Below are 24266 nucleotides of genomic sequence, written 5' to 3'. Positions count from 1 at the left end.
GATCATCTAAAGCTTGATGTTTTGCCTCATATGAAAACATTCTCTTCCTTCTACAGTTTTTTTTCTTGAAATTGTCTAAACTGCAATGGTAATTCAACAGCTTCAGCCAATTCATTTGCGCCTATTAGGACATCATTAAAACTGCTCTCTCTATAAATTCTGAGCCATGATAATAGTTTTTCAAATGACTCCATGCCTTCATCAATGTCCTTTGTTTCACCTTGTAGTTCCTTGCTTACATAGTTAACTTTAAAAAGTACTTCATGCCAAAATATCAAAGAAACTAAAAATTTGTGGTCTTTTAGCTGGTTTGCTAAAGATTCAGCTTCTGCCTTTACCTTGGGCTCATCTGTTATTTCTGATATTTCCACAAATGCATTATATACTTCTCCAACCTGATAACGAATAGCTTTAACTCTATCAATCCAACACTCCCACCTTGTGTTGTTCAAGGGATTCACTGATAACCCGGGTACATGTTTGTTAAAAACTGCCCACCTCTTAGTTGATGCTGAGAACAATATGTCGATCTTTTGCAAGATCCCAAAAAATGTTATAGCATCTGGACAACACTTGGCTACGTCTCTGAGTAAAAGGTTATAATTGTGACATGCACAGGGTACAAAGAAAGCTCTTGAATTATCCTTCAACAGTCGTGCTTGTACTCAAATGTGTGACCTTTCATGTTGCTACCGTTGTCATAGCCTTGGCCTCTAATGTCCTTCACCTCTAAATTTAATTCCTTCAGTGTGTTTAATAATGTTTTATATAAATCTTCTCCTGTGCTACTTTCAACCTGCATAAACTATGAAATGTTCATAAACACCTGAAGGAGCCAAGTTACCATCAGACACATACCTGATCGTTAGAGACATTTGCTCTTGGTGACTCATATCAGGTGTGCAGTCTAAAATTATGGCGTAGTACTTAGCTGCTTTTATGTGTTTCCGTATCATTCAAAACAGCTGTAGGCATAATGTCTAGTAGTTCATTCTGAGTATCTTTTCCTAAACAGTGATTATGAATTTCGTGGGTTTTGACTTTTCGCAAATGTTCTTCAAGAACAGGGTCAAACTTTCCAAACAGCTCAACAAGACCTAAAAAGTTTCCATTGTGTACACTCTCATAACCAACTTTTTCCTCTGTTCCTCTAAATGCTAGATTTCTATCAGCAAGAAACTGCTATACTACTTGCTGCCAGTGCTTTGCATGTTCATTGATGATTATTTCAAGTTCTTTGTCAATTGTCTGACAAAGTCTTTGGTGTGGATTCCCAGAAACTCCATGTGGCTTCCAAATGGTTTTTAGAATTTTCATGCTCACACAACCTTGTATGAAGATTAGACCATTTGTTAAATCCACGTTGATAATGCACTGGTTGTGTTCTTACTAAAAAGTTTATAATAAAAGCAATAAATTCTATCAGTAGACTGAGAATATATAATCAAAGGTCTTTCAACACACTCCCCATTTGAAAGTTACCTCTTACAGTGAAACTTTGAAAAACACAACCCCTTTTCATTTCATGGAAAGTTGTTCAATGGAATAGGAGGCCCTTTCATTTAAAATATCTCTTACATTTTGATTTATGTATGCTGTCCAGTTGGCTGAGTCATCATAAATGTTAATTACAACTGTACTCATGGATGATCCATCATTGCGTGATGTTTGGGCTTGGTCTTTTTCGGCTATAAGTGGACTTTCCGCTTTGGCACTGTCTTCTGGTGTATTGAGATCGTCTTCAATTTGATTCACTGCTGCGTCATCCTTTTCTAACTTGTTATCAATTTCATCAACTGTAATTGGACTTAAGGCTGTATTGTCATTTTCTGAATTGTTTTTGTTTTTTTCATCCTCGATACATGGGCGCTTCAAAGATGGAGTGACCTTTAAGTAGGTTTTCAGTTGGTGATATGCAAACATTGTACCATGAGTTATTCCATATTTGTACTTCATTTGTTCAAAAGATAATAAATTATTTCCCAAAAAACAATTTTCTATTCTTTTAATCCCTTTTCACTCCCATTCTCTAAAGGAAAGGTTATCTATTGTGAAAGGGATTAGTTGATTTTGCATCAATAATAATAACTGAAAACCTACTTAAAGGACAAATTGGGAAGCAGGCTGAGGTTACCAGAAGGAAGCAGCTTTGAATATGTGATTACAGACACAATGATAATTAAAAGATTTATAACAAACATGTACCTCAAGCTGCAAGAGAAAGAGAATGATAAAATAAGCTGTAAACCCAAACAAAAGTGGGAACAAGATCTAAACATAAAGATAAAAAATGAAACATGGGAAAAGCTATGCTTCGGAACTATGAGAAATACAATAAACACAAGGTTACGCATGATACAATATAATTGGTTACACAGGCTATATATCATGCACCAAAAGTTAAATAAATGGGACCCAACAGTATCAGATAGATGTTTTTCGCTGTAAGAAGGAAACGGGAACAACAGTACATGCAATTTGGGCATGTAAGAAAGTGAAAAAGTTTTGGGAAGATCTAAATCAGGTATTAAATAAAATCATAAAAAGCAATACACCAAAAAATCCAGAGATCTTTCTTCTAAGTAATATAGGAAGTAAAGAATTAGGCCTCAAACTGGATGAAGCACAAAAAATATTTATTATGATAGCCTTAGCTGTAGCAAAAATATGTATAATGTCAACCTGGAAATCAGAAGAAAGCCTGAGAGTACACCAATGATACATAGAAATGAAATGAATAAATGTATTCCATTGGAAAAAAATAACGTATAATTTAAAAAATAAAAGTCACATTATTCGAACAAATTTGGGAACTGTGCATGGAACACAACAGGGAGGGCCTACCGCGGACCTCCACCCCCTAAAATGATAGAACGAGAAGACGAAATGAACTGATCCAGTGTGTAAAAGTAGATGACACAATTTTCTTGTTTATTTTCATTGTGTGATGACAATGTATATTGTATATGTTGAACGTTTAATGGATGGGAGGGGGTGGGGGGAAGGGAGGGGGGAAAAAGGGGAGAAAATGACACTATATTCAAGAGGGAAATGTTTGTGCATATTTTGGTTAATGTGGTTCATAGTGTGAAAAATTTAAAAAATTTAAATAAAAAGATGGAGTGACAAGGATTTTGTGATAGCACCTCTATGTTTTTCATTTTCAGCTACCTTAAGCCTTGGCCAGTGCTCATTTCTGGTTCCCGGTTAAATACTTTCACCCTTTGTCTCTATCTCTGCTTGTGCTTGCCATGTAAAATGACATATAAATTTTAAGCTGCTAATTCTCTGGGCTATATTTTTAAGGTAAAATAGGTAAAAGAAGTATATTTTAAAATGTTTAGACTTAAAATTACACAAAAAAACTTGACGCTAGCAATTTGTTATAAAATTGGACTCGACATCCCTGATAACAAGTCTACGTTGTTCCAACAGTGGAACAATGTTGTCACCGTCGTTGGTACACCGTAAGAAAGCAACGTCAATCCCACGTCATTTTGCTCGTTAGCTTTACATTGTTCCAACGTCAGCTGCTGACCTTGGAACAACGCACCCAACTCTCAACTTGTGAACGCCACAGAACAGCAAAACAAGTGACCGATTCTGGATTTGTTGAATGACGACAACTTTGAATAAGGTAAGAATTGCCTTTTTTTAAGTAACGGTTAGTTAGGTTAGGTTGGTTACGTTAGGTTAGTTAGTTAAGGTTACCTCTCATTTTGTTTGTTTTAGATTGGTCACAGTGTTTGAGCTACCGAAAGAAAATAGACACACACACGGAGAGCAGTTCAGTTTATACAAATGTTTATTACAAATTCAAAAGCTGATTTAAAACTACAATATGCAAGCCCTTCCCAACTGATCCCAACTGCCGAAGCGAGACAACGACTGCACACTTGTAGTAGGTTGTCAGGGTGCCAGTAGCAGCTTCTCCACCTCCCCCAACCGGGATGTTGGCTGGACTCTAGAAGTTCTTCTTCTTGCTGAGAGATATTGCCACCTCTCGGAGAGTCTCAAACTTCAGCAGCGGGACCATGGCTTATATTACCCAAAAACTGCTTACCCAAGCACCTATTCCCAGCACAGCAAGAAAGATAAGCGAGCAAGCTAACATGCTAGGCTTCTATTGAATAACATAATTTTCAGCTTATCACTTTGAATACAATGGTTTATTTTGCATCAAGGCTAGGCCTCTGACAGTCTGTGACTAAAACAAGCAGGAAGATTAAATGTTCTTGGTACACAAGATGTCCTTTCGTCAGATAACAGCATCTCTGGCCCCTCGGTGGAATTTAGCTTATGTCTGCTGATTCTAAAAAACAAGCAGGTTCTCAGCCTTGCAGAAGCAAAGGCTGCAAAAGTAAGAAACACGGTTAGAATCTTCCATTACAGAGGGACGCACTTTAATTTTGCTATTTTGTTTAGCTGATTTTCTAGTCAAATGTTTAACGCTAGTGTGTCACTAGATATTTGGCTAGAAAATCAGTGGAAAAACTGATTTGTGTAATGGATGAAATTGCCCCCCGAAGAAAACAATTTCTGCATGGTCAAGCTAAACTGCACCTGTTCCAAATCACCAAAAACATGAAATAGGCTATATTAAACCCTGGCAGTGCAATTGCATAGTTAATAATAGTAGCCGAGTACTATTTTGATACTAAATCAAACCACTGCAAAATTATGAAAGAATGAAAGAGGCAGCCTTGCTAAGAATATCTGGATCTTGTAAAGATGAATAACCCCGAGATGTACAGTACATGCCCCTATAACTGAATAACCTTGTAAACCAGCTCGTAAAGATGTAGGCTATAACCCCCCACAGCGACCTAGCCTAGTAAAGATCAACTTAAACTAACCTAACTTCGGGGTTATTCATCTTTACAAGATCCGAATATCCTAACCAATTCCATCTACGATTGCAAACATTGTCAGAAATTCTACACTTAGGGCCTAGGCTATTTACGCTCAGGCTAACTGCTTAAGCCTCGGCTATAGGCTAGGCCCTAGGCTAGCATGACGCTATCTCAATCTCATATTAAAGTACAAGTTCTCTTATTGATTAGCCTATAGCCTGTTTTGATCTTGATAATAAGAAGAGAAGCTTCATCAGCTCTGGAATACTTCTATCTTACTGGGTCAAATGAATATGAAACATGTAATTTTTGGGAGACAAAGGAGACATATAGCCAGATGTTTAATCGAAGACATATTTCCTAAAAATATTTCACTGAGATAATACGATCAATTAAGGGCAATAACTTCACGAGTTCACTGACAAATCCCTCAGTTTATAAGGCCTATAGTATTATTTTCTTACCAGTTTAAACGAAGTCCGTCACAGTATTCTCTGCTGAAGGCCTGTGCTCAAACACATACATGGGGCCCCCTTGAGGTGCGGGGCCCAATTTGATCAAATTAGTCAAATAGGCTTAAACCCAGCCTTGCAAACAGATTACAGCACCGGACCCAATCTTCTAAGTCCGTTCATTCCAAAACAATAATCTATTACCCCATAGCATGTCCAATTAACACCTACTTGAGAAGTCCTTCAGCAAAGCAGTTTCTGTTGTCTTTACAAAGGCATTGGGAGCCTGGACTGTCTGGCTTGAGCAGAGCTCTGACATTTTAAATGAACTCTGTGTTGTGAAGTGTTTGTTTGTGACCTACACTAAAAAAACCCCACAATTTATCTCCTTTAAAGCATATCTATATAATATAATCTGTCACAGTCCTAACAAAGGAGGTGCATTTCTGTCAGCCTGGACTAGCATTAGAGGAAATACCTTCTCTCCCTGGTAGCATACATTGGCTGAAATTTCTCATGCTACTTCCAATTGATTATTCATATCAGTGTGGAATAAATTTCTCCTTAGTTCAAAAGGACAATGCTTGAATTTCTCCATAATCTCAGAAATTGATGATAGACACATGCCACTGTTTCCATTTCCAGGTCCGGTCTGTTCACTTGCAACACCATTTTTTTTTGTTTTTTTTAAAAAATTTTTTATTTTTCACACTATGAACCATATTAATCAAATTACACACAAACATTTCCCTCTTGAATATACACATTGTCATTTTCTCACCTTTTTCCCCCTTGCAACACCACTTTGAATGCCGCGGCTGATGACTTCCAATCAATGTTAAACAAACTCTCCACAAAACTGCTCTCATCAACTTGCTTGATGGATCCATTTCCTTTTTGTCACCCTGATGCTGCCTTGCCTTGTCCTGATTGAAGGGGTCTTTCTCCAGACTGACATACACAGTTCACCAAAACTCTTATTAGTTAGTTTGCCTGGAAATGCCAAATCTTGCAGGTTTAGCTCGACACTGATCGAAGATGCCCTGTCTTCTGACATCGATAACAGGTTGCATTCTTGTATCAACACTGATCCAGTGTACAATTCGACATACCACAGCAATCACACCTCTTCTTCACCCATCCTGAAGAACCAGGCTGCCTACCTTTTGATCCCTTGGACACTGGTTTCTCATCATCTTTGCCATGTTCTTGGCATTAAGGACTGCTGCTTCATCAGCCAGCACCACTTCCATGGTTTGTGCAAACGAATAGCTCTTGGCCATAAGTTTCTTCTGAATGTTGGTAGATGCCAAGCCACCAACAAATCGATCCCACAGTGCCTCCGTCAATTGCACACCTGAAAACTCGCAAGCGGCACCATTTTCTTCAACTGTGAAACGTACTGCAATATACTTTGGCCAGGAGCCTGTGATGTATTATAAAACTTAAATTTCTCAGTCACTGCCAATCTCTTGGGACAATAATGCTTTCTTAGCAACATACACAGTTCACCAAAACTCTTATTAGTTAGTTTGCCTGGAAATGCCAAATCTCGCAGCGTTTGGTATGGCTAGACCCCAACACTACTTAGTAAAATGGCTCGATGTTTAGATGCATTGCACTCAGTATTGTCTATGTTCAAAGCAACAAAAACTGCTCTAGTCTAATGATGTGGGAATTCATGTTCTTTCTTGAGGTTTAAACTGTTCAAAAATCCAAGCCTGCTAGCACTTCATCATCAACACTGTTTGTCCCGCACACATATCCAATGTCCAATTAAAATTACAAATCTCCTTAAATTAATGTTCTGACATGTGACTAATATCTCAGTAGTACTCAGTATGAGGTAATCTTCACATCGGGTGCGAAGCATTCAGTTCCTAATGGCCCCCTCTGGTTGTTTCTTTTACCCAAATAAAATGCACAAAGTTGCCTTCTATACTTCCTCCACCAGCCAACAAACAGGTGAGACATACTGTGGAGTGGACTGTAGCTTTGCAACATGCCGACACAGTAGCAGAGAGAAAAACAAATCGGCGCGCAACTCACTCCCACACACGGCTGCAAACTTCACCTTCCCGTTCAAAAATCCTCATCTCGTCGTCAGTGTAGAGTATGTTGGTATACAAAAATTCACGTTTAATCATAGAAAGGTTCAAGCAGGATGCTTTATTAGACTCTAACTGTGTGCTGCTTGCAGACATGGAGGGCCTTTTACATGTACTAAAACATCATGAAATGACATCATCCACATATATCATTTGCATACATTACACATAGAATGAGCATAATTAATCGAAAGCTTTTTTTTAGTTGATGTATAATGAGCAAAAAGTCTTGTGTGGGGAACAGATGGAGTAAAATCTTTTAAAAAATATTTTATTTTAGTTTTCACAGACTTAAAAAATCCAATAAACAAAGCCATTCATGTATATATGCATACCCAAAGTCCGTATTTGTCCCAAACCCCACCCACCCACCACAGCAAATACATTCCAAAAACTTATCTTGATCCCACTCATCATGGGGCACACAACCCCTATCAAGACCTGCAATGAAAAGAAATCACAATAGCAATGCCATTCAAAGAAAACACTAAAAAGAAAATAAAGAAACTCAAAAGAAAAAGAAAACTAAGCACCTGAAAAGAAAAGGGCAGGTGCGTCATCTGCACCAAGTCCTATTTCCGTAATCACACCTCTCTGGCCGTAATTTAATGTTATCCTCTTTAAAGGTGAGAATCAATTTATCTGAGAACCAATGTATTGCAAATAAGGTTAGCTTACTCCAATGTAGCGATTCCCAAAGTGGGCGCTGCTGCCCCTGTGTGGGCAGTGGAAAGATCCAAGGGGGCGGTGAGGGACGGGGTGGTGAGGAAAAAGGGGGTGTTTCGAACCTTCAAGTCTTGTTATTATTCATTCTGCTGCAAAATTTAATGAAGAAGCCAGTGCAATAATTTTTCTGGCCAGACTCAGGGTAGCAGTTGTGACCAAAATAAATGGCAACAAGGCATTCTCGCGAGAGCTAGTCTCGGTGGCCGCCATGTTGTACTGATGTCACTACCTCCCTGCTCAGCATCGCTGCTGCCTCTACCATCCCCTACCTCCCGCTCAGCGCTGACACTAATTTCCCCCACCCCGCTTGGCACTGCCATTAAACCCCCCCCATCCCTGCTTGGTGCTGTTACTAACTACTCCTCTTAGCACCATCACTAACCAACTCCAGTTCAGTGCTGCCACAAATTCCTCACTCTAAGCTGCCACTAAGCCCCCCCTCTCAGCACCACCACTAATCCCCAGCTCAGTGCCATCACTAACCCTCTCTTTCATCACTGCCACTATTCACCCCCCCCGCTCAGCACTGACACTAACTCCCCTTCTCAATGCCGCTACAAACCCCGCTTGGCACCATCACAAACTCTTCCTCTCAATGCCACCACTAACACCCTCACCTTGCTCAGCGCCACCACAAACCCCCCCCTCAATACCGCCACTCACCCCCCTCTCAGCACCACCACTAGCCCCCTACCCTGCTCAGCACCTCCACTACCCTCTCAGCACTGCCCCAACCCCTCATTCTAGCTAGAAACACCACACGCCCCTCTACCCCACTCAGCACTGCCACTAACCCCCCCCCCACTTTGCTCAGTGCTGCCACTAATCCCCCCGTTCAGCACCACCACTAACCCCCTATCCTGTTCAGCACCACTATTAATCCTCCCCTCCACCCCAGTGTCATTGTATGGGGGAGTGGAGCTCAGGATGTGGCCTGGAGACCAAGGGGGCAGTAACCCGAAAAAGTTTGGGAACCACTGCTCTACAAATGTGTCATGTTTCCTCTGTACATTATATGTGATTTTCTCCAGGGGAATGCAGATCTGCATTTTCATATTCTATCGTGTGGTATTTAGATGGCGTAAAATCTTGAGGGCATTGGGGGTTGCATCATTAGTCTTCACTGCAATTTTATTCCTGGTAAATTGAGTATTTTTTATTATCTCATTTTGTTGATCATAAATGCAGTGTTGGATTCTGGGTGTGTTGCATTGGGCAAACGTTCAATCAAAAGCAAGGTGGGCAAAGCATTCAAATATTTAGATATTAAAAAAATGATAGAATAGAGAGAACTTCACTGTGCGTGAGTTTTGTCCAGTTCCCTGGTGGCTTTAAGTGCCATCAGAATGAATGGACTACAAAATTAGTTGTGCAAGCTAACGTTGGTAATTTATTACCTTTATAAACCAGAATTGGGAAAAGAGACTGGGATGGTATTTAATGATATCCGTAGTATTTCCACAAAAAAAAATCACATGATTGCATGTCATCTTCCTACTGATGGCTCTCAGATACTTAGATTGCCTTGGAGAAGCTAGGCTTAACAGTGAGCATCACTTTTGTAAATAAAAATCAGCAATTTCCCTATTATTTTAAGTGGGTTCAAAGGTAGGATTTGTATTTCTTTGAAAGGAGTGTTGGACAAATCTATGTTGTACATATTCTATGTACTGTATTTTCTTTGCTTAGGAAATTTGGGGAAAAATGAACCTATTCAGTCCATTGAGCCTGTGTCAGCTTTCATTTCATTCTGACTCCATTCCATTTACCCATTTTTGATTCAGTTTCTTTGATACCTTTTCCTGTTCGTCTATTCATTTCATTCAGCTCATATGAAGATTTTGGTGAGAAAATTTCAGGTTTACTTCCTGATTTAAATCCTCACCAATTCTAATGTATTTGGTTCTCATTCATTTAAAAGAAAGTCTTTGTGTTTGGAATTCTCGTACCCATGACAATAAAATTCAAATCACCACCAATTTGTTGAGTTGTTATTAAACCTTGAAATTAAAGGGATTAAATTTCAGGTTTTAGTACTACTTGCAATGTGACCCTTTATGCTCCACCGTTATTCATATATATATATATATATATATATAGTGTTCAAGGCCATTACATTGAGGATTGCCTGTTTGAGGCTCTAGACCAGTGGTTCTCAACCTTTTTCTTTCCACTCACAGACCATGTGCCATCAGTGCTCTGTGATTAGTAAGGGGTTGCTTAAGGTGGAATGTGAGTGGAAAGGGGAGGTTGAGAATCACTGCTCAAGGCCCAAAGTTACTGAAATATTTTTCTTGAGAAAAATTGTCATTGGCCCATTTCCTTTGGAGTTATGAAACCATGCACAGAACGAGTCAATTAGGTATGATTAAAACAATGGTTTTCAAACTTTTTCTTTCCACCGATATACCACCAAGCAATCCCTTACTAATCACAGAGCACCTTATGGCATAGGGAATACTTTTAGTGGTATGTGAGTGGAAAGAAAAAGGTTGAGACCACTCCTCAGACAGATAAAATATTTCCATTTTCCCCACCCAGCTGAGATGAAAGCCAAAAAAGTTTACTGTTTTGAAAACCATGTGAGATTTATTACAGCATAGAAGGGCCTTTTCTCCCCTACATCCAAGATCCCTTTGTACATTTCCCAGAATGTCACTATTTAAACAAGGTTGGCTCTGAGCAGATGATGCAAAGCTACAATGTATATAAATCAGTGGAGACCACAAATGGAACAGGATGAGCAACCTTGTGCTACTCTTCAGGTAACGTGATATTGGCAGATAAAATGTATTTACTTTAAGATATTGGCTGGCAGAGTCGCTCATTATTCTCATCTCTAATTGGCTCTGTTCCCACTTTTGTTTCTCAAACCCCTGCAGCTTATGCAATTTTACATCCTCATTAATTCTTTTGCCACCCACCCACACCAAAGGGGGAGTCCAGTAGTCAATCAATCTAATAGTGCTTCCTTTGGATGTAACAGGAAACGAATACCCAATAGGAACCCATGAAAAATTCACACAGCATGGGTGAGGATAAAACCTACATTGCTGGTGCTTCAAGACAGCAGTGCTCTTCAGAAGTGCTCATCACTATCTTCTGAATATCATTGCTGCCTCAAGGACAATTAGAGGCGAGCAATAACGACCGACTTTGCCAGCCAAGACCTTAAAAGTAAATAAACAAATTTTATCTGTTATTGTCTGAAAAGTACTCCATTGTTGCTCGTCCTGTTCCATTTTGATTTCCATTGATTTAAAGCTTTGTGTCATCTGTAAATTAAGTAACTTCTTGTGGAATATACCTGCACCTCAAGAACAGCAGTCACTCAAGGCAGCAGCTCACCACTGCCACTATCTTTTTTTTGTTGGAATCAAGTTTTATTTTATCATCACATGAACCAAGGAGGAGTGAGGAAGTTCATTTTCTGAGCAGTCCAGCTCGTCAACCTATAAGTAGCACAGCAGTTAAAAACAGTAGTGTAGAGAGTTACCGAAAGAGATTAAGTAGGACAGACCAAAGGCAACATTATTTTCCTAGTGTGAGGTTCATTCAGAAGTCTGATAGTAGTGGGAAAGAAACTGTCCTAGAATTAGATGGCGTGTGACTTCACACTTGTGAACTGACTTCACAATGGAAAGAGAGTGACGAGAGTGCGGCCAGTGAGGGATGAGTCTTTTAATATGTTGGCTGCTTTTCTGAGGCAGCAGGAAGTGTAGATGAAGTCAGTTGAAGGAAAGGAGATTTGTGTGATGGCCTCAGCTGTGTTCCCAACTCTGCAGCATTTTTTGAATGTCTTCTTTGGCTTGGCTTCGCGGACGAAGATTTATGGAGGGGGTAAAAAGTCCACGTCAGCTGCAGGCTCGTTTGTGGCTGACCAGTCCGATGCGGGACAGGCAGACACGATTGCAGCGGTTGCAAGGGAAAATTGGTTGGTTGGGGTTGGGTGTTGGGTTTTTCCTCCTTTGCCTTTTGTCAGTGAGGTGGGCTCTGCGGTCTTCTTCAAAGGAGGCTGCTGCCCGCCAAACTGTGAGGCGCCAAGATGCACGGTTTGAGGCGTTATCAGCCCACTGGCGGTGGTCAATGTGGCAGGCACCAAGAGATTTCTTTAGGCAGTCCTTGTACCTTTTCTTTGGTGCACCTCTGTCACGGTGGCCAGTGGAGAGCTCGCCATATAATACGATCTTGGGAAGGCGATGGTCCTCCATTCTGGAGACGTGACCCATCCAGCGCAGCTGGATCTTCAGCAGCGTGGACTCGATGCTGTCGACCTCTGCCATCTCGAGTACCTCGACGTTAGGGGTGTGAGCGCTCCAATGGATGTTGAGGATGGAGCGGAGACAACGCTGGTGGAAGCGTTCTAGGAGCCGTAGGTGGTGCCAGTAGAGGACCCATGATTCGGAGCCGAACAGGAGTGTGGGTATGACAACGGCTCTGTATACGCTTATCTTTGTGAGGTTTTTCAGTTGGTTGTTTTTCCAGACTCTTTTGTGTAGTCTTCCAAAGGCGCTATTTGCCTTGGCGAGTCTGTTGTCTATCTCATTGTCGATCCTTGCATCTGATGAAATGGTGCAGCCGAGATAGGTAAACTGGTTGACCGTTTTGAGTTTTGTGTGCCCGATGGAGATGTGGGGGGGCTGGTAGTCATGGTGGGGAGCTGGCTGATGGAGGACCTCAGTTTTCTTCAGGCTGACTTCCAGGCCAAACATTTTGGCAGTTTCCGCAAAGCAGGACGTCAAGCGCTGAAGAGCTGGCTCTGAATGGGCAACTAAAGCGGCATCATCTGCAAAGAGTAGTTCACGGACAAGTTTCTCTTGTGTCTTGGTGTGAGCTTGCAGGCGCCTCAGATTGAAGAGACTGCCATCCGTGCGGTACCGGATGTAAACAGCGTCTTCATTGTTGGGGTCTTTCATGGCTTGGTTCAGCATCATGCTGAAGAAGATTGAAAAGAGGGTTGGTGCGAGAACACAGCCTTGCTTCACGCCATTGTTAATGGAGAAGGGTTCAGAGAGCTCATTGCTGTATCTGACCCGACCTTGTTGGTTTTCGTGCAGTTGGATAATCATGTTGAGGAACTTTGGGGGACATCCGATGCGCTCTAGTATTTGCCAAAGCCCTTTCCTGCTCACGGTGTCGAAGGCTTTGGTGAGGTCAACAAAGGTGATGTAGAGTCCTTTGTTTTGTTCTCTGCACTTTTCTTGGAGCTGTCTGAGGGCAAAGACCATGTCAGTGGTTCCTCTGTTTGCGCGAAAGCCGCACTGTGATTCTGGGAGAATATTCTCAGCGACACTAGGTATTATTCTATTTAGTAGAATCCTAGCGAAGATTTTGCCTGCAATGGAGAGCAACGTGATTCCCCTGTAGTTTGAGCAGTCTGATTTCTCGCCTTTGTTTTTGTACAGGGTGATGATGGTGGCATCACGAAGATCCTGAGGCAGTTTACCTTGGTCCCAACAAAGCTTGAAAAACTCATGCAGTTTGGCATGCAGAGTTTTGCCGCCAGCCTTCCAGACTTCTGGGGGGATTCCATCCATACCTGCTGCTTTGCCACTTTTCAGTTGTTCGATTGCCTTATATGTCTCATCCAGGGTAACACTACCAATACTAGCAATCGCTTACATTTATGCAAACACAGTACAACCCAGTCACATCAGACTTAACACTCCCAATACACGCAACTGTGTGAAGACTTATAACAATCAAAGATTACAATACGCCATTCCTTGTCTAATGTGGGCGTGGCTCCAATGCTGTCTAGCAGCCCCAATCCCTGTATAGTGCACATCTTACCAATAAGTCCTCTAACATGGTTCTCAGTTCGCAACCTGGAGTGGAGCAGGATTTGTCTCAGGACTGAAGAGTCCACTGCCACCATCTTAATGCAATTAAATCATAGATCAGCCTGGAATACCCACGTCCCTAAAATTATTTAAAAAATATTAGTCTTAATTGTTTGCTTACTTTCTATGGCTTTTGTCCAAGGACAGGGATCCCCTTGTACATTTCCCAATGTGTCATTATTTAAATGGTGAGCCTGGTGGGCAGCTCGCTTCTTTGCCAGCAGCTCCTGTCCAGAGAAGAAATAAGCCTTCCGTCGCGCATGCAGCCATCTTCAGCGCAAACTCCAGGAGATCCAAAATGAGTGGTGGACTAGCCTCGCCAAACGAACACAGCTCAGCGCGGACATTGGCGACTTCAGGGGTTTCTACGAGGCTCTAAAGGCTGTGTACGGCCCCTCACCCCAAGTCCAAAGCCCGCTGCGCAGCTCAGACGGCAAAGTCCTCCTCAGCGACAAGATCTCCATCCTCAACCGATGGTCAGAACACTTCCAATCTCTTTTCAGTGCCAACCGCTCAGTCCAAGATTCCGCCCTGCTCCAGCTCCCTCAACAGCCCCTAAGGCTAGAGCTGGATGAGGTTCCCACCCTGGATGAGACATATAAGGCAATCGAACAACTGAAAAGTGGCAAAGCAGCAGGTATGGATGGAATCCCCCCAGAAGTCTGGAAGGCTGGCGGCAAAACTCTGCATGCCAAACTGCATGAGTTTTTCAAGCTTTGTTGGGACCAAGGTAAACTGCCTCAGGATCTTCGTGATGCCACCATCATCACCCTGTACAAAAACAAAGGCGAGAAATCAGACTGCTCAAACTACAGGGGAATCACGTTGCTCTCCATTGCAGGCAAAATCTTCGCTAGGATTCTACTAAATAGAATAATACCTAGTGTCGCCGAGAATATTCTCCCAGAATCACAGTGCGGCTTTCGCGCAAACAGAGGAACCACTGACATGGTCTTTGCCCTCAGACAGCTCCAAGAAAAGTGCAGAGAACAAAACAAAGGACTCTACATCACCTTTGTTGACCTCACCAAAGCCTTCGACACCGTGAGCAGGAAAGGGCTTTGGCAAATACTAGAGCGCATCGGATGTCCCCCAAAGTTCCTCAACATGATTATCCAACTGCACGAAAACCAACAAGGTCGGGTCAGATACAGCAATGAGCTCTCTGAACCCTTCTCCATTAACAATGGCGTGAAGCAAGGCTGTGTTCTTGCACCAACCCTCTTTTCAATCTTCTTCAGCATGATGCTGAACCAAGCCATGAAAGACCCCAACAATGAAGACGCTGTTTACATCCGGTACCGCACGGATGGCAGTCTCTTCAATCTGAGGCGCCTGCAAGCTCACACCAAGACACAAGAGAAACTTGTCCGCGAACTACTCTTTGCAGATGATGCCGCTTTAGTTGCCCATTCAGAGCCAGCTCTTCAGCGCTTGACGTCCTGCTTTGCGGAAACTGCCAAAATATTTGGCCTGGAAGTCAGCCTGAAGAAAACTGAGGTCCTCCATCAGCCAGCTCCCCACCATGACTACCAGCCCCCCCACATCTCCATCGGGCACACAAATCTCAAAACGGTCAACCAGTTTACCTATCTCGGCTGCACCATTTCATCAGATGCAAGGATCGACAATGAGATAGACAACAGACTCGCCAAGGCAAATAGCGCCTTTGGAAGACTACACAAAAGAGTCTGGAAAAACAACCAACTGAAAAACCTCACAAAGATAAGCGTATACAGAGCCGTTGTCATACCCACACTCCTGTTCGGCTCCGAATCATAGGTCATCTAACCGGCACCACCTACGGCTCCTAGAACGCTTCCACCAGCGTTGTCTCCGCTCCATCCTCAACATCCATTGGAGCGCTTACACCCCTAACGTCGAAGTACTCGAGATGGCAGAGGTCGACAGCATCGAGTCCACGCTGCTGAAGATCCAGCTGCGCTGGATGGGTCACGTCTCCAGAATGGAGGACCATCGCCTTCCCAAGATCGTGTTATATGGCGAGCTCTCCACTGGCCACCGTGACAGAGGTGCACCAAAGAAAAGGTACAAGGACTGCCTAAAGAAATCTCTTGGTGCCTGCCACATTGACCACCGCCAGTGGGCTGATAACGCCTCAAACCGTGCATCTTGGCGCCTCACAGTTTGGCGGGCAGCAACCTCCTTTGAAGAAGACCGCAGAGCCCACCTCACGAACAAAAGGCAAAGGAGGAAAAACCCAACACCCAACCCCAACCAACCAATTTTCCCTTGCAACCGCTGCAATCGTGTCTGCCTGTCCCGCATCGGACTTGTCAGCCACAAACGAGCCTGCAGCTGACGTGGACTTCTTACCCCCTCCATAAATCTTCGTCCGCGAAGCCAAGCCAAAGAGAAGAAGATTATTTAAATAATGATGAAGCAGTAAACACAGCTTTTCAGTTTTCCTACCAAGTTCAAGTTTATTGTCACGTGTATAGTTGTTTTGTGAGTTGACCTGTTAGACATACATATTTCAACAATTAAGACACAATGCAAAAATGCTGAGTTAGCAAGACCAATTGGTGCAGAACAAAGGCAGTATAATTTTCCTATTTTGAGGTGCATTTAAAAATTTGATAATGACAGGATAGAAACTGTCTTTATTGGTGCATCATGTTCTTGAATCTTCCTGGCAGCAGAGAGTGTGTTGGCTACTTTTCCAAGGCCACAGGAGTTATAGTCAATGAATGAGAAGGCTGTATGTGTGATGATGGCATGTGCTATGTTCACAACCCTCTGCAATTTCTGGCAGCCTTGGTGGAACAGTTCCTGTACCATGTAGTGATGTGCCCTGAATGAATGTTTTCAATGGTGCATTTTTGGAAGTTGTTGAGGGATGCACTTGAAAGGAATAACTTTGCTATGCTGCATCTAAAATGTATTACACTCAATTTGTCCAAGTCACCTTGTATCCACCTAGTTTTTTTAAATCATCAACAAATTTAGAAATAATAAGTTCAGTTGTGTCATCCAAACATTTTAATATATATTAAAATGATCTTGGTCTATATTGATTAAAGTAATTGTTACTGCTTGCTTCTTGTCACAGATGTCTCCAATTTCCTGTTTGACATTGACCCTTACATTAGCACGTGTTTTAAATCTGTACCTACCATGATCAGTCAGACTCACACATCAATTCTAAAATAGTTTTTCTAAGGGATATGGCTGCCTCCAGATAACTTTCACTCTCATCAGATGATCTCATAACAGCTCCAGTTCATACACCAGCTCCTCAATTCAGTATTTCAAATTTCCTCAAGCCACATACATTACCATAGTTGTGATTACTGTGGAGAAAGTTTCTCTAAGCCTCGGCCTACTCTATTAGCACCACACCTCAAGTATTAATCAAATTATTTATTTCCATTTAATGAACTAAAGGAGGCTAGTAATTAAGAATTAGTTGAATTGTTTTGGATGACTTAAAATTTAAGCTTCAATCACTTCCACTTGTTATTAACCATCAAATACAAACGTCAATGTGGACTACCTCTGACTGACTTCCTTCACCATCACCCTGACCACACCAATGAGCACTGTTTCTAAATCAATGTTAATGAGCTGTTGAAGGAGCAGCAAGCAAGGTAGCATGCATGGGTGGAAATCGTCAGTCATCACTTTGGATCAGGAGCCCTGACTGAGAAGCAAATAAAAGGGGTGATAATATATAAGAAGGGGAGTGGAGGGCCAACCAGTGATAGAGTATAAAACAGAGGGTGTGAGTGGTAGAGAAGTGTAGAGGGGAGACCATGAGGAAAAGGGTGGCAGAGTGATGTGTTTGGAAAGAATCAGGTTAGGGGGTTCACTGAGAGATGAGTCTGGACACAAGTGTTACAATCAAAGGTAACTTTGTTGAACATATGTGAGATGAATAGGGGAAGACGTCAAACAAGACTTAATTACTTGACTATTGAATAGCTTTATAGGCATTCACATCAGACCCAGGTTGTACTCCAATTCCAGTGGCCACCTATCTTCTACACAGTACTTGACAAAAACTATAACCGTGCAAGGAGGCGTATCTAGCACAAGGGAGTCCAAAACCTGTGACTGCTTACCCTACCACATTCTCCCACACATGTACACACTTCAGACTGGGACTTTCAAACACACTCCCAATTCCCTGTACCAATGGGAGTGCAGCTCTCTACAAGCACTGATCTATTGCAGTACTACGGCTCAACTCAGTGTAGTGTAGTGCACACTTTACTCGCAACTCCTCCAGTGGTGTCCACAGTAACAACCTGGCATGAAGCAATGTCTGGGACTTGGACCTAGAGGCAAAGAGAAAGAAATGTGGCATGCATCAATGTTTTATACTATTCTGAGCTGTGCGTCTGGTCAATGATGACACTGAATACTTTAAATGAGCTAATGGTAAGGTGTGCACTAATAGGTGGCCTAATTCCAACCTTGATTGGCAGGTGATGTGACTTCCAAATAAGTTTCAAACAGGAAGGTCACGTGCCATCCACAATCTACAAAGTTCCAGACAGACAGGGAAGCCACGTGTTCCTCCACAATCCACATATAGGGAGTTCAGAGAGATAAGTAATTACAGGTGAAGGGAAAGAAGAGATGAAAACAGGTGGGGGTAGTACCTACATTGGAAAATCAATTTACATGCCTAGGTTCAAAGCTGTCCAGTTCCTTTTCAAGTGGCCTCACCTTAGCAATGAGTGAGCTGTGTACAGTAGGACTGGTCAGGGAGAGGGTTGAAACTCAAGCTTAAACCCAGACGGATCCTCAGCTTTAATCTCACCTGATCATCCGAATTTTTAAGTGATTCCAATTGACAGGTTTGTATTAGTGAAAGGCTTCGCAATTTTAATGAGTAATTTTGTTTCCTCAAATCAGCTGAATGTTACAAAGATGTGATTTTAAATTCATTTGGTTTAAGAGAAAATACTCACATTTCCTCCTCCCCTTGCTTGCTGCTGTCTCCTCCCTTCCTTCTCCACCTATTACCCCTGCCTTTGTGACCGCACCTCCCCCCAACTCTTTTATTCAGATGCCTGCCAACATTTTTCCATACCTTGATAAAGGGATCAAACCTGAAATGACTATACATTATGGAAGATATGGAGCCCTTATTTACAAAATATGGGTGTAAATATTTAAATGAAGCTCTGACGTTCCCTTTCTCCTTAAGGTCAGTGTATTATGAGAAACTTTAAAGTAATAGACACCCTGTTGAGGGTCTCTTGTCCCCTTCTTACCTTTTCTCTTTCTCCTCTTTCTTTGTGGGGGGGGGTTCTTTTTTTCTTTTTGCATGCTATATGTATTGATATTGATTTGAATTATTTTTCATTATTTGTGTTGTTCTAAATTTATAAATCAACATTTTAAAAAGGTGGAAACGTCCCTTTTGTGTTTGCTCTATAAAGGCCTCTGTCTGACCTTCCGAGTTTGTCCAGCTTTGTGTTTTAACGTTCCTCATCGCAGCCTACATTCTGAGGACTGTGCTGTCCAAACACTGCTGCTTCCAAACCACGCAGACATGCTTTTCGCAAAGGCTTAGAAAAAATCAGCGTCCACCTCCCCGCCAAGTAGGATATTGAAAATAATCTTTTGCTCATCCTCATTCCCATGCCCTTTGGCATCATTTAAGATTCCTATATTCCCTTCACTGCCCCTCCTCCCTCTTTTATATTAATATGGCTTTTTGCATCATTAGTTATCTGGTTATGCCCACTTCTAATTCCATCTGAGGACAATTGTTACACACAAAAGACGGGTGTTTCCTTATTTTTTTTCCCCCCAGGGCTGATGAAAGGTCACAGATCTGTAATGTTAACTCTCTTCCCACCCACTATGCGCTCAGTATATTTCCATTTGTGTTTCTTTTGACGACAAAATTTGAGGCATCCTGGATTTAACTTGGGGAACACGATTTTTAAAAAAAAGAAATCATCCCAGGAACCGTTAGATGTTCTGATCTCAATATAAAGGTCTGCTGGAGTTTGTCCTCCCCTCCTCTGGAATTGACTGAACCAACCTATTCAGCAATTCGCCCCACGTAATTTCACAGCACAAGTTCCAGCAGCCGGTCCCATCTCCTCTTCAAAGAGAGCCGGACTTTACAAAGTTACTCCCCATCCTGGAGACGGGAAACTTTAACGGCACCACTTGGCAAAGTCACGGAAGAGAAATGTGTTTTAATGATTGAAATCGCTCGTCTCTTGAAAAGATTCTGATCGCTGCAAAAACATTGAGGGTTTTTATTTTCTGCGACCGTATCCCAACCTGGGAAAGTGTTCGCTCACCCGCAGACGTGACCCAGATGAAGCCGGCCACTTTGATGCTCGTTTTCCTTTCTCTTCTTCGAGAAACTTGGTTTGAAGGTAAGGGGAACTTCTCACATCTAATACTTAATTCCATGCAGTGTTCACATCTGCAATCGGGCAATGCAGCGAAACAACACGCCAGACCGAGCCGTACGGGTCCGAACTATTGGGAAATGGTCAAATGCGAGATGTGGGTAGGAAGGGAAGTTTGCGCTAGACCCAATTGTTACTGAAATATTTTGCTTGAGAAAAAATGTAATTGGCCCATTTCCTTTCGAGTGATGAAACCGTGCACAGAACGAGTCAATTAGTTACCATTAAAACAATGGTTTTTAAACTTTCCACCCAAGCAATCTCACAGAGCACCTATGGTGTGGTATGTGAGTGGAAAGAAAAAGGTTGAGAACCACTGCTATAGGTTTTTAAATATTGAGAGAATTGAGGGATAAGGAGTTAATGCAAAAAATGTTCTACCACATTCTATGTTTTTGTTATCTCCTCTGCAGTTCAGTAAATGTCTATTAGTTTGGAGGCCTTCTCTTTGAAGGAGATGGAGACTGATGATTTCAGGCTAACAATGAAATTTGGATGGCTTAATTGCTGCAATTCTGTTTTTGAGCATGACGTATCTCTTGTTCTACAAAAAAAAGAGCAAATGAAGTTTAAAAATTGTGGAGCGGTATGTCAAATGTGAGCCTTCAAAATCAGATCTATATCTTATGCAAATATTTTTTATTAAGTCTATAGAATGGTTAATAAGAACATAAGAAATAGGAGTAGGCCTTGGCCTGTCCCTATAACCATATAACCATTTACGGAGCAGAAACAGGCCATGTTGGCCTTTCGAGTCCGCACTGATTTTGTGCACCCTCTTCAGGCATTGGTCCCGGTAGATCTTCATTCAATAACGATGGGAAAAGCTATGCTCCAGAACTATGAGAAATACAATAAACATGAGGTTATGCATGATACAATATAATTCAATACCAACATATGGAAGAAAATGTGGCTTTCTGGTCATAGAACTATACAGCTCAGAAATAGGTCCTTCAGCCCAACTTGTACGCAAACCAAGTTGCTCATCTGAGCTCGTGCTATTTGCCTGCCCATTGCCTATATCCAGCCATCCCCTTCCTATCCATGTGCCAGTCCTACTGTCTTTTAAACATTTAATTGTACTCAACCCCTCAAGCCTGGATGATTTGGCCTTGGACTCAGCTCCACCTACCTGCCTTTTCCTCACAACCCAATTCCCTAATATGCAAAAATCTATCTAACTGTGTATTAAATGTATTTAATTCTCCTTGGCAGATAATACAGCAGGTGTTTCTGGTTATTTAATAGACAGAACAAACAAATTTTTATGAAAATAATCTAAATTTGTGATGACTATAAAGCACAAAATTTGGGAAAACCCATTCAGTTCATTATGTCCTTCAGAATATAGGTTCATTGTTATATTACCTAAAGTATGAACCTATAGATATATTGTTATTGATCCGATGAATCGGGGGCAGTTTCGCACCAATATCAGCTCTTAAGTAAACATGACACTACTAAAATTAAATTGCTTTTGCACTGTAATAATTGATCTTTTTGTAACTCTTCTCTTCTGTATTGTGTCATATTTGCTGTATCATGCTTGTAAAACAAACGTACTCACTACACTTTGATACATCTGACAATAAATTTGAACCTGAACATGATGTGCAAATTATACAAAAATACTCAGTTAACCATAAATAGGAAATATTTAAGTTGCACCAATAAACCTGGATGTGTATTTTTGCTCTTCAGTGCCTCATGGCCTTTTAAATTCTTTTCATTAGAGATTCCTGGTTTCAACATCAAGAATATTCGACTGGACAAGTGCATCCATGCAAACAGCGAGAACAGTCGTGTATCACTCACTGACTGTAATCGAGATTCCAAAAAGCAGCATTGGATATGGGATTCCAGCTTAAACCACATTGTCAGCCTCAAAACCAACCAGTGTCTGACTGTTCATAAACCTCATGAATTTGGAGCAGTGAAACTGGAGCCCTGTGGTGATCAAAAACTTCAGACATGGATATGCAGCAAACGGGGTCATTTGACTCTTGAAGGATACAGCTTGCATCTTCATGTAAAGCACAAAACCAACAAACTGCAAGTTTCACATGAAAAAGGCAAATTAAACAGGTGGCATACATTGAAAAATGAAATCATCTGTACAGGGACCAATCAAGCTTCTCAGCATGAAGGTAATTTGAATATTTTGGTCTTACAATCAATGACAATGGCAAGTAGATTTAGACTTGGTAGAATTGAGCTCAGCCATAAAAGTATTATTGAAATCCATTCCCCAATAGATCTTAAACTTCAGAATTTTGGCAAACAAACATGTCTAACTACGAGAGACATTCAAAATGTTTTTTGTTCTCTCAAAAAACCTTAATATTGATGTAATTTCTTGTTGCATTATGTTTCCAAAGAATTTTAACTGGAATTCAGATAGATTTAGATTTGTAGTAAATTTTTATAAGTTTCTGGTACAGGATTTACAGATTTGACTGAATAAAGATGATTTGCTTCAGTGACATAAAATTATCTGGATTAAAGATTTAGAACTGTAGAAAGTTTGTGACACAAAATACTATTCAACCCATCATATTCATGCCAGTAAACTAGAGATTTCACACCCTCATCCCACTGTTTAGTCATATTTGTTTTCATATGCATGATGCAAACAAATGCCTCCTATAACTCGAGGAGAGGGAAGCTCAATATACCATGACCCTACCAGAGTCCTCTTGTTGCAATAACTTAGATGTTTAATATCACTGGGCAGTATGGTTGGCATAGCAGTTAGTGCAATGCCTTTACAGCGTCAGCAATCGGGACCAGGGTTCAAATTCCACGCTGACTGTAAGGAGTTTGTACTGTAACAATATTAATATTTGGGGAGAATTTATAAGATTTAGAATAGGTCACATACATACACACATTTTAAAACATATCTTATTTGAAAGACTGAAGAAATATTGAAGATCTCTTGGAGAAGGTAAGCACCTTTCACAAGTAGGTGTTAATTGAACTGATGTCATAAAATGAATGACCATTGTTTGGAACTGGAGACATGATGGCTAGTGGAAGCTCTTTTCAAGGGTTTTGCCAGAGAGCACAGGAAGGTCACTCCTGGATTGTTTACCTAAGATAACAACTTGAGAAGAAGAAAGAACTCCTGTTGTTTGCTGGAGAAGGTGGGATTTTGCAAGACATGAGTCACAGGCTCTCTTTGGAGTTTCAGTTGGAAAAGAGAGAGTTGAGTTAACAGCTCAGTCAGTCATTCAGTATGTGTGACACTGATAAGTGGGTAACAGTGGTGGCAAAGAGATGGTCAATGTTTTGGCCTGTTATCAGGACTGAAGGTGTAGTCAGTAAAGTGAAGTGAGAAGGAGAGGTGAGCTGGAGGCTAACAAGTGTTGGGTGGTGAGGGAGAAGGAGAGGGGAGTTTCGAGATGAAAGCAGGTAGGTGATGTGAGGAAACAGGGATGAGAAAAAATAGCAGACAGAGCCAGATGGGGGTAGGGGAGGAGGAAGCTAGAGATGGAGGCTTGAAGGTGTTAAGTGGAACCAGATAGGCCAGATGAAACCAGTTGGAGGAAGTGATAGGAAGGCTAGGCCGGGGAGATGAAACCCAGGTAGATAGTTTTGCATGGTTGATGAGCATATGGAATTGGGAAAGGTAAATATGAGGAGGGACAACCTAGATGGATAAATAGGAGTGGGAAAAGAATACTGGATGTGAATTACCTGAAAGCTGCGGGCTGCTGGAGACCAGCTTGTGGGACCAGGTATCAGGATTATGCTTCAGGAGGGTGCCAGTGGCAATAAGGACTCCCAAAGGACCTTGGGTGTTAACAGCTTCCTGAATCGTATTGGAGGTTCAGAACTTCAAAACCAGGAGCTCGGGTTAAACTCTGGAACT

The 24266-nt window shown here is 41.6% G+C and overlaps 2 protein-coding genes across 2 annotated transcripts in view; both read left to right on the top strand.

Annotated features, from left to right (window-relative positions):
- The window catches only part of myorg (myogenesis regulating glycosidase), an 83088-nt gene extending 62804 nt beyond the window's left edge, over window positions 1-20284 (top strand). Inside the window, exons 3-5 of the transcript XR_011353420.1 lie at window positions 3436-3637; window positions 19021-19161; window positions 20200-20284. The gene's annotated coding sequence lies outside the window, so the exon portion shown is untranslated. The remainder of the gene's footprint in view (window positions 1-3435; window positions 3638-19020; window positions 19162-20199) is intronic.
- The window catches only part of LOC138757204 (uncharacterized), a 31170-nt gene continuing 26089 nt past the window's right edge, over window positions 19186-24266 (top strand). Inside the window, exons 1-2 of the mRNA XM_069924170.1 lie at window positions 19186-20353; window positions 22126-22539. Of these exons, the coding sequence (XP_069780271.1) occupies window positions 20293-20353; window positions 22126-22539 (475 nt within the window). The 5' untranslated portion in view covers window positions 19186-20292. The remainder of the gene's footprint in view (window positions 20354-22125; window positions 22540-24266) is intronic.

Source organism: Narcine bancroftii, chromosome 3 (genome assembly GCF_036971445.1).
Source record: "Narcine bancroftii isolate sNarBan1 chromosome 3, sNarBan1.hap1, whole genome shotgun sequence".
Taxonomy (NCBI): domain Eukaryota; kingdom Metazoa; phylum Chordata; class Chondrichthyes; order Torpediniformes; family Narcinidae; genus Narcine; species Narcine bancroftii.
Note: the sequence above shows the minus strand (reverse complement) of the source record. Positions and strands in the feature narration are given on the sequence as shown.